At 33.8% G+C, this 14,710-nt stretch overlaps 1 protein-coding gene across 4 annotated transcripts in view; it reads right to left on the bottom strand.

The window, feature by feature from the left end:
- The window catches only part of KIFAP3 (kinesin associated protein 3), a 162,962-nt gene that overhangs the window by 54,483 nt on the left and 93,769 nt on the right, over positions 1 to 14,710 (bottom strand). For all 4 annotated transcript variants that reach the window (XM_039235858.1, XM_039235857.1, XM_039235860.1 and 1 more), the window contains 5 exons: positions 12,160 to 12,260; positions 4,087 to 4,195; positions 2,703 to 2,815; positions 2,020 to 2,185; positions 1,302 to 1,427 (listed from right to left, as the gene is read on the bottom strand). In XM_039235858.1, coding sequence (XP_039091789.1) covers positions 1,302 to 1,427; positions 2,020 to 2,185; positions 2,703 to 2,815; positions 4,087 to 4,195; positions 12,160 to 12,260 — 615 coding nt within the window. The remainder of the gene's footprint in view (positions 1 to 1,301; positions 1,428 to 2,019; positions 2,186 to 2,702; positions 2,816 to 4,086; positions 4,196 to 12,159; positions 12,261 to 14,710) is intronic.

Below are 14,710 nucleotides of genomic sequence, written 5' to 3'. Positions count from 1 at the left end.
AGAAGAAACACACTTCTGTACATGACATACATGAATCTCACTTTATAATGTATGACCAAAAAAACTCCCTGGATTCTACTTATATAAAGCTCAACACCAGGCAAAAGTAATCTATCTGTGATAAAAGAAAGGATAGAGAACAGTTTGGAGAGGATGATAATAACTGCGAGATGGCAGAAGAGGGACTTCTAGGATGATGGTGATATTTCATTTCCTCATGTGGGTGGAAGTAACATGGGTGTGCTCATTTTGAAAATTCATTGAGCTATATTTTTGTATTTTTAAATTTATATTATACTTCAAAAAAGCCTATTAAAAACAATACCAAATGCAGATATATTATACCTGGCACAGGAAAGCCTGAGACTGGAGTGTCATTTTAGGCTTCCCATACCTTCCAAAATCCCTATGTTAAGCTCTACTCTAAATGTGACTCTAATTTGGAGACAGGTCTATAAGGAAGTAATTAAGGTTAAACGAGGTCATAAGGGTGGAGTACTGACCTCATAGGATTAGTATCCCTTAAGAAGAGATACCAGAGCATTGTGTGTGTGCTCACTCTTGCTAGCTCACAATCTCTGCCCTCTGGGGATGTGATGACACATCAAGAAGGTGGCCTTCTGGAAGTCAGGAAGAAAGGCCTCACCAGGAACCAAATTGGCTGATACTTTGATCTTGGACTTCCCAGCCTCCAGAACTATGAGAAAATAAATTTTTTTATTTAGGCAACCCAGTTTAAGGTATTTTGTTATGGAAGCCTGAGTAGACTAACACAAAGTCCTAGAGAACTTGATGCTAATAGAATGATATTAGATTGAGATAGATTTTGTATGCAGTGTGGAAAACCCCTGACCCTTTAAAAGCAGTATGAAGTTAAGGGAAAAACTCCATCTAGGCCTCATTGTCCAATACTGTAACAATAGCCACTGTGGCTAATAAATTAAAATTAAATACAAAATTCAGGTGCTCAGTCCCAATAGTCACATCTCAAGTACTCAACAGCGACATGTGTTGGACAGTGCAAATAGAAAACATTTTCTTCGTTACGGAAAATTTAGAGGACAACACTAGACCTAGAAGGGAATAGGATGCTTCTGAATGAACCTTCCTGATTAGAAATCAAGATATTAAAAAAAGGGTTTACACAAGATAGGAGATCCAATTCAATCAATACAAAGCTCAACAGAAAGAAGAAAGGATAGATTAATATTTCATGATTGCAGATCTTTTATATTTAAAAATGTAAACTAATAGCCTGTTCATATATTAACAAAAATAAATTCAAATAAATTATAATTTACCATTTAGCAATTCAATGAGTGCAGGGATTATCCCAGATTTGGCTAGCAATGCAGCACAAGAGTCATCCATAGATACAGTTCCAATCATTATAACCACTTCTAAAACAAGGTCATCTTCTGCAGCACCTAGTAAAGTCAAACCACAGAAAGTTTTCACTGAAATATCCTGATCCAAATCCATTTATCTTACCAAAACTTCAATGTACGGAAAATAGATCAGTTCTTATGAATCTTTAACATGCTAATAACTTTGTCCTTTCTTCACATTCATATGCTCAGTGAAGACAGTTCATAGTAGTACTGAAGTGAAAACACCTCTCTGAAAATATAAATGAATGACAATGTAAACACAGAAAACCAAACAGTCATTTGACTGGCTCAAAGAACTTTGTGTGTTCACAGGTATGTATGCAAAGAGGATATGGTATTTGGTAATTTTAAAAAGGCAGGATAAAAAAAATAAGCAGGACAGGAAAGGGAAACCAATATTAAGATAACATATTGTTAGAAAAAAGAGTGCATACATTGATGAGGAGACCTAGTGATTACCTTTGTGGGAGGAAGAAACTAGAACTAGAGCTGAGAGTTGTGTGGGAAGAAAACACACCACCTAGTATAATAATGGTCACAAAACTGCTCTAGCAGTTGCTCTTATTCACAACAGAAAGAAATAGAAATAACTTAATGATTATGCAAAATGGAAATACTTAGAACAGACCTGGTTTTAGTTTATCCTTGAGGTATGGGACCAACTTGTACTCCTTAAGAACCAGTTCCCAGTCTAAGTCTGGAATGGTCAAATTTGCAAGAGTTCCCAAACATTCAATCACAAACTCCTCATCCTCATCATTAGAGATCTGGGCTGCAAGGTCCCCAACATAATCCTAAATAAAACAGAATTTTAAGACAAATTTAAAATATGATTTCTGCAGAAGAACTACTCTAATAATGTAACCCACAGGAAGAAAATTACGTATCAAGTGTGATTCTTCTGTTTTAATAATCTAGAGCCAAATTCCTATAGGAACTATTGGTTTAAAGTTTATTATTATTTTTTCATTACCTCGATATCCAAAGTGGGGCTCAAATTCAAAACTCTGAGAATAAGAGTCACATGCTCTTCCAAGTGAGCCAGCCAGGTGTCTCAGGGGTCACATGTTCAAAACTGGAGCGAGGATGGAAGTGTCAGGGGTAGGGATCATAAATGAAAACAACTCTAAAACTTAGGGTGGGATTTCTAGAAGCTACACTTACAAGAAGGTTGATAACAAAAGAACCAACTTGGGTCATGAGTTAATATTTGATAAGAGCTCAGTAAGAGTTTTATTTCCAAATGTAAGACTTTAAAGCTTTAATTCCCAGGCTATTTTAATAGACAGAAAGAACAGAAACTATACTCACAATAAATAAATTTTTTGTTGGTCCATCATGCTGAGAAATGTTTCTAATCATTTTCATCAGCAATGGATCCTTAAACTTCAGAGCCCTCTTCATGAGCATCTTCAGCCCATTTCCTACAAAAAAACAGAAAATTCCTCCGATAGAATCAAGGTTTGTTTAAGTTTAATAAAATTTTTTTTGTTTACAGTTCTCCAAAAAACCCAAATTTACATATAGTAAAATGTCTGAATCTTAAGTGTACAATATATTAATTTTGATTAAGTGTATGCTCCTGGTAATTTATACCCCTATCAAGATACAGAGTATTTCCATTCACGCCACAAAGTGTCCCTTCTCAGTCAATTCTCTTCCCCAAATGTAATCACTTTTCTTCTCCTTTTCCTCTTCCTCCTCTTGTTTTCCTTCTCTTTTTTTTTTAAACATAGATTAATTTTACCTGCTTTAGAATTTCATATAAATGGTATCACACGGTATGAGCTCTTTTGTGTATGGAATATGCACCAGAGATTTAAAAAATGTAAATACTTTTTGATCCAGAAAAACTGTACTTCTAGCAACTTATCCTAAGAATATAAAAATGGACATTTGAAAAGTTTCAGAGAAAGGAGAATTACTGCAGCATGGTTTGTTATAGAAAAGAAGTGGCAACAAGCTAAATATCCAAAATAGCTGATTAAATTATAGAAAATCCTTTAATGGATTATTTTGCAACTATTGGCAATTATGTTTTACAAAAATATTTAATCACATGAAATGAGATTCAAGATATTACTAACTTAAAAAATGTCATCATATATAGATAGAAAAAACAAATTTTATCTTTAAAATATGCAGAAGCATTGTACCAAAATTTTGCCTATGATTATCTTTCGATAGTGGAAGTAAAGATTTTAATTTTTTCCTATCTGCTCATTTGTCCCTTTAAAAAAAAACAAACCAAATATGTATACTTTCCAAATAAAAAAAAACTCAGCAGATTCTGAAATATCATAATGCATGACAAGCTATTTTACTAAGGTATTATAGAAACAAATATCTAAGACATTTTTATTGTATTATCTTACACTGTAACAGACTGTTTTGCAAATAAAAAGTTTCATCTAGAAATGTGTTTAAAAATCAAATTTCAGTTAAGGGTAACTAAACCTTGGTTTATAAGATATTACCAAAGGTAAGTGTTTCTAGTCATGAGATAAGAAGAGTATTTATTCTGAATCTATCTGACCTTTAAAGATTAAAGCTATAGGTTTTAAAACTATTTAAAAACAGGACTTACTCAGGATTTACACAGCTACTATAATTCTTAATTCCTTATTGTTTCTTTTCCACCATTTGCTAGCTGCCATATGATTGAAATTTATCTATGAAGCTCAAAGGCACTAACCTTCACAGATAAGCTGTACATTCCTTTTGTTAGCAGCAAGATTAATGCAGAAAGAAATGAGTTCCAAGTCAATTCGTTCATCTGAACATTCAAACAGCATCTTCATTAACTAGCAAAAAGCACATGGAATATTTTATTTAAAAAAAAAAAAAACAAAAAGACCCCACCAAAAGCACCAGATGTATTTTATTACAATGTATTATCTTAGATTATGTGATGGGAATAATATAATACAATTACATTTCAACATAGAAATGGTAGGTTCTCACTATTGACAAACTGAATGAATAAATGGTTGATGAACTACTAGATGTTCGGTATTAAATGTAAACTACCTAGTATAGGTAGTACCAAGTATAGTACCGAGGACTGAATACAGGAGGAATATTAGATACAGCCTTTGAATTTAAGGAATTTAAAATATTATGTAGAAGCAGAGCATTCTGAGCAAAGAAAATCGCTTGTGCAAAGGATATAAGGTAAGTAAGAAGAAAAGAAGGCAAGCATGGTTAGGAGTGAGTGTAATAGTGTTCAGATATAAGAAGGTAAAAGGCAGATCATGCAGGATCATGAAGTACATGTTAAAGATTTGGGGCTTCACTGTAAGGACAATGGGAAGCCATTAAAGGCTTCTAAGTAAGTAAAATGTCAGGATACGATTGGTGTTTCAAAAAGATCTGGCCACTGTGGAAAAAGACTGAAACAGAGTGAGAAAATATAGGAAAACCATCTAGGAGGGTAGAGGAAAAGTCCAGGTAAGATGACTCTTGGACTACGTGGGGCCGTGGGGCCGTGGGGATGGAGATGAAACGATGGATTAAAGGTACATTTAGGAATGAGAATCAAAATGGGATTTAATAACTGACTAGATGTTGAGGTTAAGGGAGAGGAAGGGTCAAAGATGACTCCCAGGTTTCTGCAGCAACATGGACAGTGGTGCCCACATTTACCAAACAGGAGAAACTAGAGTAGGAGGGCTTTAAAGGGAAGACCGTCATTTTGGTTTCAGATGTGTTGAGTTTAATAAGCTGCCTGTGTGATAGTGTGGTGCAGATATTCAGTAGAAATTATAAATGCAATGCTCAGTTTAGAAGAAATATTTGCCCTGGAGATTTAGGAATTGTTACGTATGGTTGATTACTGAAGCTGCAGGCCTGATTCAATCATTTGGGCATGGGTGTAAATAAGAAAAGAGCTCTACTTAATGGTAAGAGAAAGAGAAGGCGGATCTGAAGAGCAACAGACAGAAAAGCAGAAATCTAGGAAAAGGTAGGCTACCTATGGCCATCTATCTGTAATCTAGATTTGTCATGATGAGAGATAGTTGCTATAATAAAGGAGAAATGAACAAACATAATGCTATGGTTTTGAGAAGCTAGTCTTCTATTACTGGTAAATCAGCAGATTAACTGAGTGTATATTATGTAAAGATATTTTTCTCTAAGTCAAATGGCTAAGATATAGGAAAGTCATCTAAAATGTATTCCCTAAGAAATCCTTATGTTTTGCCTCAGGGCACTACAATACCTTTTTAGATTAACATGCCTTTGTGAATCCAGCAGAGTACCTTCTATCTAGGAAGTGAATAATAGCTATCTGTTGACTGGTTAGACCCCAGTCTGTTAAATCTTGTTTTAATTATTCTCTATGTTAGTTTCAGATAACTTAAGTTTCAAAAAGGATATATGCCAACACATAAAAACCAACTGTATTCCTTTGTGCTAGCAGTGAACAACTGGAAACCAAAATTAACACAATCCACTTAACAACTGCTCTAAAAAAACTATACCTAAGTAGGTACAATTCTAACAAAACTATACTTATATATATGCTGAAAACTACAAAACACTGTAACAGGTGAATAGTTGGCAATATATCATGCCTTTTTCCAGAGAGTGGCTCTTGAACCACAAATGTTGCTACTAATGGAATCTTTAGATAAGGAATCATTATAAATTAATAAAAGTGTAGTTGATAATCCTCTAATTAATGAATTAGTATGTTTTTCATACTCTAATTAAAAAGTTACTATGGATTTCTTCCAAATTTTTACTCCTGCAAGAAACTTCTTTATAATAACAAAAATCTGTTACATCAAAGTAAACTATCTGTTGCTATTTACTTGAAACTGACCTTGTAGTATGATAATTGCCCTTACAAATGGGGTTAGAGGTGATCTATTTAGAAGCTGAGGGGTTTTGTTTGTTTTGTTTTGTTTTTGGTAATTTCTGTGTTAAATCCTGTGGTGAGGTAATCAGGAGCTAGATTTTTAAAAAATAATGTACAGTTTGAAATCTTATCCACCTAGCCCCCCCCAAATCAAGAGAAATTAGGACTAAATGTGAATGAAATGTATCATGATATAGAATTAGTTTTTCATAATACGAAAGAGAAACACTTCAATTTTAATTAAAGCATTCACATTTTAAAATAATAGTTTCCTTCAAACTCCATGTGCAACATTATGTCTCTAATTTGATTGCTACTCCTGGTACTTCAAAAGTAAGTGTAATTGCTGACAACTAGGAAATATTAAAACTAGATTTGTTCTGTTTTAACTATGTCCATTGTCATCTTTTACTAATTTACCAGGAAAGCACTAAAAGGGCTTAGGCCTGTGCAATGAAGAGGCAATAGTGTTCAATCAGACAAGTCCCATATTGAGTATCAGATACCAAAGACTCAAGACTGAAATCACTGTGTCTAGACTCTCTGGCACCTGACTTCACTTATTTACCAGTGACCAGAGGCCAACCCCCACAGCTCTCTGAATTCACATACACCTCTACCACCCCCATCCCCCCACCCAAACATCTTTGAATGATTATGGCAGAACTCTGCATGCCTTAGGAATCTCTGCTGACTGGCTACTCCCTAACTCTGCTGTTTGAAGTGATGCTCTGGTTTCTGAACTTCAGCAGATAATGGCAGGCAGGAGCAAAGGGGGCTGTCAGAAAGGACGTTTACCAGCATTCAGCCTAAAAGAAGCATGTAGATCAAAGAGGGGCCAAATAGGACAACCGTGGTAGAAAACATGTGGATCACTATGAAGATTCTTACACACTGTTCTAGGGTAAAATATTAAATAACGCCATGACATCATTACCTAAACATGTACTTTGATTGGCCATTCTAATACCAATAAATACTTTTATAAGCATCTGGATGGCATTTACACCTATTTAAACAAAACATGCATCTCAGAGGTCTAAATAACAATGAACTGTTAATGTGTACTTTTAACTATTATTAGAATACAACTATTAACTCCTGGTTATCCCCAAGAATGCTTACCTGAAACAATTCACCCACTGAGACCATTAAGACCACATATAAAGTCAGACCAGCCCTGGACCCCAAATTTTGCAGAATGCTGATATAATAAGGGGAAACATTACAATATACTGGATAATTAGAGGCACTAAAGTACAAAAGAAGAAAAGTAATATAATATTGAGAGAGATTATGAGGCATATTGAACATATAAGCACCTACTGAGTATTAAATAATTTACAAAAATTCTAATTATAGGTTTATCTTATAAAATGCGTATAAGGCAGTATTTAAAATGGACAGTGAATGGATCCAAAATAATGTGAATGATTTGATATTTTACTAAGAGTACCTTTCTTTATATAAATTTTTTAAAATGTTTTATTTATTTCTGAGAGAGAGAGAGACTACGTGAGCAGGGGAGGGTCAGAGAGAGAGGGAGATACAGAATCTGAAACAGGCTCCAGGGTCTGAGGTGTCAGCACAGAGCCCGACACGCGGCTCAAACCCATGAACCATGAGACCATGACTTGAGCCGAAGTCAGACGCTTAACCGACTGAGCCACCCAGATGCCCCTAAGAGTACCTTATTTTTGTATAGTGTTTTATGAGATATAAAGCTCCTTTACATAAATATTTAATGTAATTAAAGAATAGGACCATATTCCACATTTTTTGTCATTAAAATGAATATGGGTGACTACTAAACCATAGCTTTCCTTCTTTCAAAATTATTTTAGGCTTTTCATTTATAACGCTTTATTTTTTCTTTTAAAGAGAGAGCAGGGGAGAAGGGCTGAGAGGGAAAAGGAGAGGGAGGGTGGGAGGGAAAGAAAGAGAGAATGAATCTCAAGCAGGCTCCACGCTTAGCACAGAGCCTGACACAGGGCTTGATCCCATGACCCTGGGATCATGACCTGAGCCAAAAACAAGAGTCAGATGCTTGAATGACTGGGCCACCCAGGCGCTCCTTGACAGTCTTTACTAAACAAATATTAATGTGTGTAATTTCAAAGTTAACCAAGTATTACATTAATTCTAAGATCCAAACCTCAGATACAGCTTTAATAGTACAATCAGTTACTGTCACACCCAACGTGGAGCTCAAACTCATCACAACCCTGAGATCAAGAATCATACACTGAGTCAGCCAGGTGCCCCAACCAATAGTTTAAAGCTTTACTAGTTTTAAAAACATTACTCTGAGTAGCCTCTACCTCTGAAAGGAGTATCTTTTTAACTTAGGAAAGAAGATTGGAAATTGCAACTTTATCCCAGACTTGCTTTCCACAATTCTGTTATTCTATAATGCATATCATAATGGGTGGCAATGAAGCCATGTCAGCTTTTCTGTTGGTATTTCAAAATTGAGCCTTAAAAGTCATAGGCTGGATAGCACTTTAGGACCAAATATATTTGAGAGTATCATTTGGTTTCTCAAAATATGGCCTCACACTAAAAAACTTCAGGATATTTATGATGTAATTTGGTAACAGTACCTCACCATTCCTATAAGCGTTGAATTTTTATTAAAATAAAAAATATTGACTACTAAATAGGTTTTGGAAGATTTTATTTATGAAATATAGTTCATAGATATTCTGAAAACCCCACTGCAGAAATGTTTGATGTTAAAAATTATTAGTCAAGAAACATGCACGAATACTGTTCTTGTAAAGGTATGGGAGAATTTTCTATGTACAAAGTTTTCAACTGCAATAATAATTATGTGTCAAAAATGACCTAAAAAGGCTCTTATTTCTTTAAAATAAAGTTTTATTTCTTATGGTTGAGATTATACATTCTAAAAGAGGATAACTCCAATTTGAAGATTCACCAAACTTTTCCATCCCTTTTTATTTTACATTTCTTTCTTTTTTATTTAATGTTATTTTCTTTCAATCTAATCTGGATAAAAATAGTCAATCTAGGCAAGAATACTATTCTTCTTTGGCTGCTTTCCAATTCATATCCTGTAGTCACTGGAGTTCTGACACTAAGTGGGATTGGAAAAGGAACACTCTTTGAAACTGCAAAGCAGAAACCCTGGAACACATGGAGTGAGACTGTAGTAAATCACCTGCAATCTCCCTTTGACATAGCTACTCTTTTATTGAAAACTTGTTTGACAAAGAATTTGATTACACTTTGCACTGGCTACACTTCTGACATGTGTTATCTCTATAAGAAGCCCTTGCCTAGTTAGATAAGATATGCTCTATATTCTTTGAAGAATGCCTATTTCCTATAAACATAATTAGTTTATCTTCTTGATATAAAAGGCTAAGAAACTACCCTTGAAAGTTCATCAGTTTTTTAATTACATGTAGATAAAGTGTTAAAATTCTGGAATAGCAAATTCAATTTTAAAACCATCCCACTAGTTTGAGGTGAATAAAAAGATGGTCAATAAGAATAAAAAGAAATTATGGTCTATTTTTACTACATATTAATTCTCTCTCAAGTAACATATATTTAATAACTTATATTAGGTTAATGAGGAATTGCCTAAGCAGGAGTCTTAAGAGGAATTATTTTTTTAAGTGTGACTTACTATTCATATTCTTCTGAAGTGTTTTTTATATACATTTAATCTTTATTTTTGAGAGAGAGAGAGAGAGAGAGAGAGAGCAAGCATGAACAGGGACGGGGTAGAGAGAGAGGGAAACACAGAATCTGAAGCAGGCTCCAAGCTCTGAACCGTCAGCAGAGAGCCCAATGCGGGGCTCAAACTCAAAAATTGTGAGATCATCACCTGAGCCAAAGTCAGATGCTTAACCAACTGAGCCACCCTGGTGCCCCCTAAAGTGTTTTTTTAAGTGTTATTTTTATTGTTTGCCATACATCTTGCAATTTTTCTATGTTAGGAAACCATTTTATAAAAAATAACATAATATTTAAAATCGGCCCAACCAATGCTCCAATCATCAGATATTCAAATTAGTGGAGCTCAGTTTAATAAAGATTGATGGCACAATAGTGATTCTGTGAATGTATATTCCCTAAGAGCAAAATATGTGTAATATGTATAGAATCTCTATCCTTATAACATAGTCCATGTAAAAAAAAAAAAAAAAACTAAACTACTTCAAGACAAAAAAGGCCTAACATATGAAATATATCAAGCAACTGAGTCATAGCAAAATCTTTCTTAAAGATAAAAGGATTTTGATAAAGCTTTTAAAATCATTGAACATAAACAAATGAACAGGCAAAGTTAGGAAATACTAGTAATATGACAAAGAATTAAAATAGTTATCCATATTTGGATCTCATTTACGAATACTAAAAATATTCACATGCCAATGAAAAAATTGGCAAAGGACATGAGTAAGTAATTTGCAAATACAGTAACGTGGATATTAAACACACACACACACACACGAAGTTCAACCTCACTAATATTCATGGAAATGCAAATAAAAAGAAATAAGAGGGGTGGGGCGCCTGGGTGGCTCAGTTGGCTGAGCATCTGACTTCAGCTCAGGTCACAATCTCACAGTTCATGAGATTGTGACCCACATCACAATCAGGCCCACGTCAGGCTCTGTGCTCACAGCTCAGAGCCTGGAGCGTGCTTCGGATTCTGTGTGTTCCTCTCTCTCTGCCCCTCCCCTGCTCATGATCTGTCTCTCTCTGTCTCTCAAAAATAAATAAATGTTAAAATCAATTTAAAAAAAAGAAATAGAGAAATTCTATTTTTAGAGAAATGATTATTAGCCAGTATTGTTAAAAGTGAAATCCAAGTGTTCATTGAAGGATGAATGAATAAAGAAGATACGGTGTGTGTGTGTGTGTGTGTGTAGATTTACACACACACAAATGATTATTACTCAGCCATAAAAAAGAATGAAATCTTGCCATTTGCAACAACATGGATAGAGCTAGAGAGTATTAATGCTAAGTGAAATAATTCAGTCAGAAAAAGAGAAATATTATTATTTCACTCATGTGAAATTTAAGAAACAAAACAAATGAGCAAAGGAAAAACAAAACAGAGAGAGAGAGACTCTTAATTATAGAGAACTGATGGTGACTAGAGGGAAGGTGGGTGGGCAGATAGGTGTAATAAGTGAAAGGGATCAAGGAGTGTACTTGTGATGAGCACTGGGTGTGTATGGAATCACTGAATTACTACTGTATATCTGAAACTAATATAACACTTTATATTAACTATACTGGAATTAAAACAAAATTTTAAAAAAGGAAAAAAGTAGAGTGCTGGTTAGAAATACAAACATGCCTTCTTAGAAAGTAACAGTCACATACACAAGTGTTTATACCTTTTGACTTAGTAATTCTACTTTTAGGAACTTAAAGAAAAACTCAGGGATGTGGATAAGCATTTATATACCATATTTATTCCACATTATTTCATTTGTTTACATATGTTTACTTACATCTGTATATATGTGATAAATTGGAAAAAAATATACAGTTTAACAATAATAATGATACATTTATGCGAAAGAATATTATGTAACTATTAGAAATAATTTTTGAAGACTATTCAATCACATGGGAGAATACATTGCGATCTATTATGCATATAATCTCAATATGTTATTTTTTAACTTTGCAGAAGAAACATACTAAAATGTTGAATGGTTATCTCTTGAGTTTGGGATAACAAAGTTATTTTCATTTTTATACTGCTCTGTATTTCCAATTTTCTATCACAAATTCATATTATTTTTAAGAGGGAACTGTTTTTAAGGAAAAATATATATGGCAAATCAAGAGAAGCAAATGAATAATACTTATTTTTAATGCTTTTAAAAGACACTTAAAACCACTTACCTGTGGTATACAGTCAGTGTATGCAAACATTGATTTGAAGCGATCATCCATGCTGATGTGGTAAAGAACACACATTGCTATTTGTTTGTAGTTTTCATTACCTGGGAATAAGAAATCATGCACATCATTAAATGATGGATATAACTGATTTTTTTGGGTATAACACACTCAAATTAATACATTAAGACTTTTAAATTCCTGAATCAAATTCTTACACACCTCTAATTTAAAAATACTTTGACCTCCCTACTTCAATTTCAAAGTCTGGAATATACTGTCTGTGAAATATCACTAATTTCCAAGAGATACTGTGCATATTGCAAGGTGTGTCTGTGAAAAAAAATGAAGCTCAAACCAAAGAATTTACTGTTTTCAGTAGCCTACTGTGAAACATTTTGGGTCACTGGCCTCCCCACCCTTGATGTTCCATCAAAATACGTGACTAACCCAGTTCCTAACAGTGATGATATATGAAAAATAGTAAACAGAAAGTATATTTAATTTCTTATGACTCAGAAACTGGAAAAATAAATGATAAAAGAAGTATGGTAGTATTTATAACACTAAAAAAGAAAATACATGACTGTACAATGCTAAGGGCTATAAATAGACTAAGAACTGCCTGAGAACTTCTGAGGTAAGGTTATCCTAACCTGATACACCTAAAAACTGAAAAAAAATAAACAAATGATATATCATAGACTGAAAAATAAAATGGGACTCTATATATCATGTAATCCTTCTTGCTTTCAGGTAGGTCATATTTTAAGGTCCTATTTATGATCTCTAAGTCAGTGATAGAAATAGAATTACAAGAGTTGTTTAAAAAGTTTTATCAGAAAACAATATCCATTTTGAAAATTCTGGGCTGAGAAATATTTTAAGATATTTGGAATTTGAAAAAATTGAGCAGGTAAGTGAATTTAATTGATAAATAATATATGAAGATTTTAAATGTTTTAACATGGAGGATAAATTTAGCACCTTTACCCTTGTGTCTACCATACCGCAAAATTACTAAAATACTAAGGTTTTTTAAAATTCTGTTTTTGATTCTTATTAAATTTTTTGATATATTAGGCATATCTTTTCAGATGGTTAGAAATATTTAGAGGACATGAACTTTGGTATTCTCACCAGGCCTAATAGAATACATGGTAGTTTCTTAATAAATACCTGCTGACTGATTTTAACATTTATACAGAATAGTGATTATAGTTAACAATCTTGTATTGTATATATTTGAAAGTTACTGAGAGTAAATCTTAAAAGTTCTAACCACACACACACACACACACACACAGTAATTATGTGAGGTGATAGATGTGTTAACTAACCTTATTGTGGGAATTATTTTTCAATATATACATATATCAAATCATTAAATCACATACCCTAAATTTACATAATGTTATATGTCAATTAGATCTCCATAAAGGTGGAAAGCAAGATGCAGTGTTACATTAAAAAAAAAATCAGAGGGGGCGCCTGGGTGGCTTAGTCGGTTGGGCGTCCGACTTTCACTTAGGTCATGATCTCGCGGTTCGTGGGTTCGAGCCCCTGCTGACTGCCAGCTCAGAGCCTGGAGCCTGTTTCAGTCTGTGACTCCCTCTCTCTGACCCTCCCCTGCTCACTCTGTCTCTCTCTCTCTCTCTCCTGGAAATAAATAAAACATTTAAAAAAAAAAAAAAAAAAGTGAGACCAGTAGGTATCCTTTAAAAAAAAAAAAAAAAAATCAGAGGATAAACAGAAGAAATAAACACATTTATTCAAACACAGAAATCACTAAATTCTACAAGAGCTTCAGACTTGAGACAAATATTTTAAAAGTTATAGGAGAACTTTTACATGTAAGTAAAAAAAATATAGTGACTCTCTATCTCTAGTTCTTTGTTTTCCTCAAGCCTATATGTTAGAGAAAAATATAGCACGTCGTGGGACACCTGCATGACTCCGTCACTTAAGCATCTAACTTCTGATTTTAGCTCAGGTCATGATCTCACGATTCATGAGTTCGAGCCGTGTGTTGGGCTCTGTGCTGACAGTGCAGAGCCTAGTTGGGATTTTCTTTCTCACTCTCCCTCTGCCCCTCCTTTGCTTGTGCTCTATCTCAAAATACAAAATAAACATTATATATATAATATATACATATAACATATGTATAATATATACATACAATATAAGTGAATATTATCAACCCTATGCTTCAGATAAGGAGCTCAATGCTTAGAGAAAAATACATATTTGCTACACAGCCTTATAAGTAAGCAGGGATTTAAACTCTGATTCTAAAATCTTCACCAGATTATGTTACAATAGCTCTCAAATACTTTTGTATTTGATAAGATGAAATGGCCTTCTAATATTGGGTATAAAAGACTGATCTGTACTGACTGACAGATATATGGCAAGATAAAACACATTTTTGAAACAGAATTTTTTAAAAGCTGGATTTTTCCATCTTTTAAGATAGTTTGGCCTTCAATATCAGTGTAAAAATGACTCCCTGGGATAAAACAAAAACAATAGAATCCATTCTTTATCTGATGAA

The sequence above is a fragment of the Hyaena hyaena genome, unplaced genomic scaffold (assembly GCF_003009895.1).
Source record: "Hyaena hyaena isolate Hyena2069 unplaced genomic scaffold, ASM300989v1 scaffold_103, whole genome shotgun sequence".
Taxonomy (NCBI): Eukaryota; Metazoa; Chordata; class Mammalia; order Carnivora; family Hyaenidae; genus Hyaena; species Hyaena hyaena.
The sequence above is the reverse complement of the archived record's forward strand: the minus strand, read 5'-3'. Positions and strand labels throughout refer to the sequence as shown.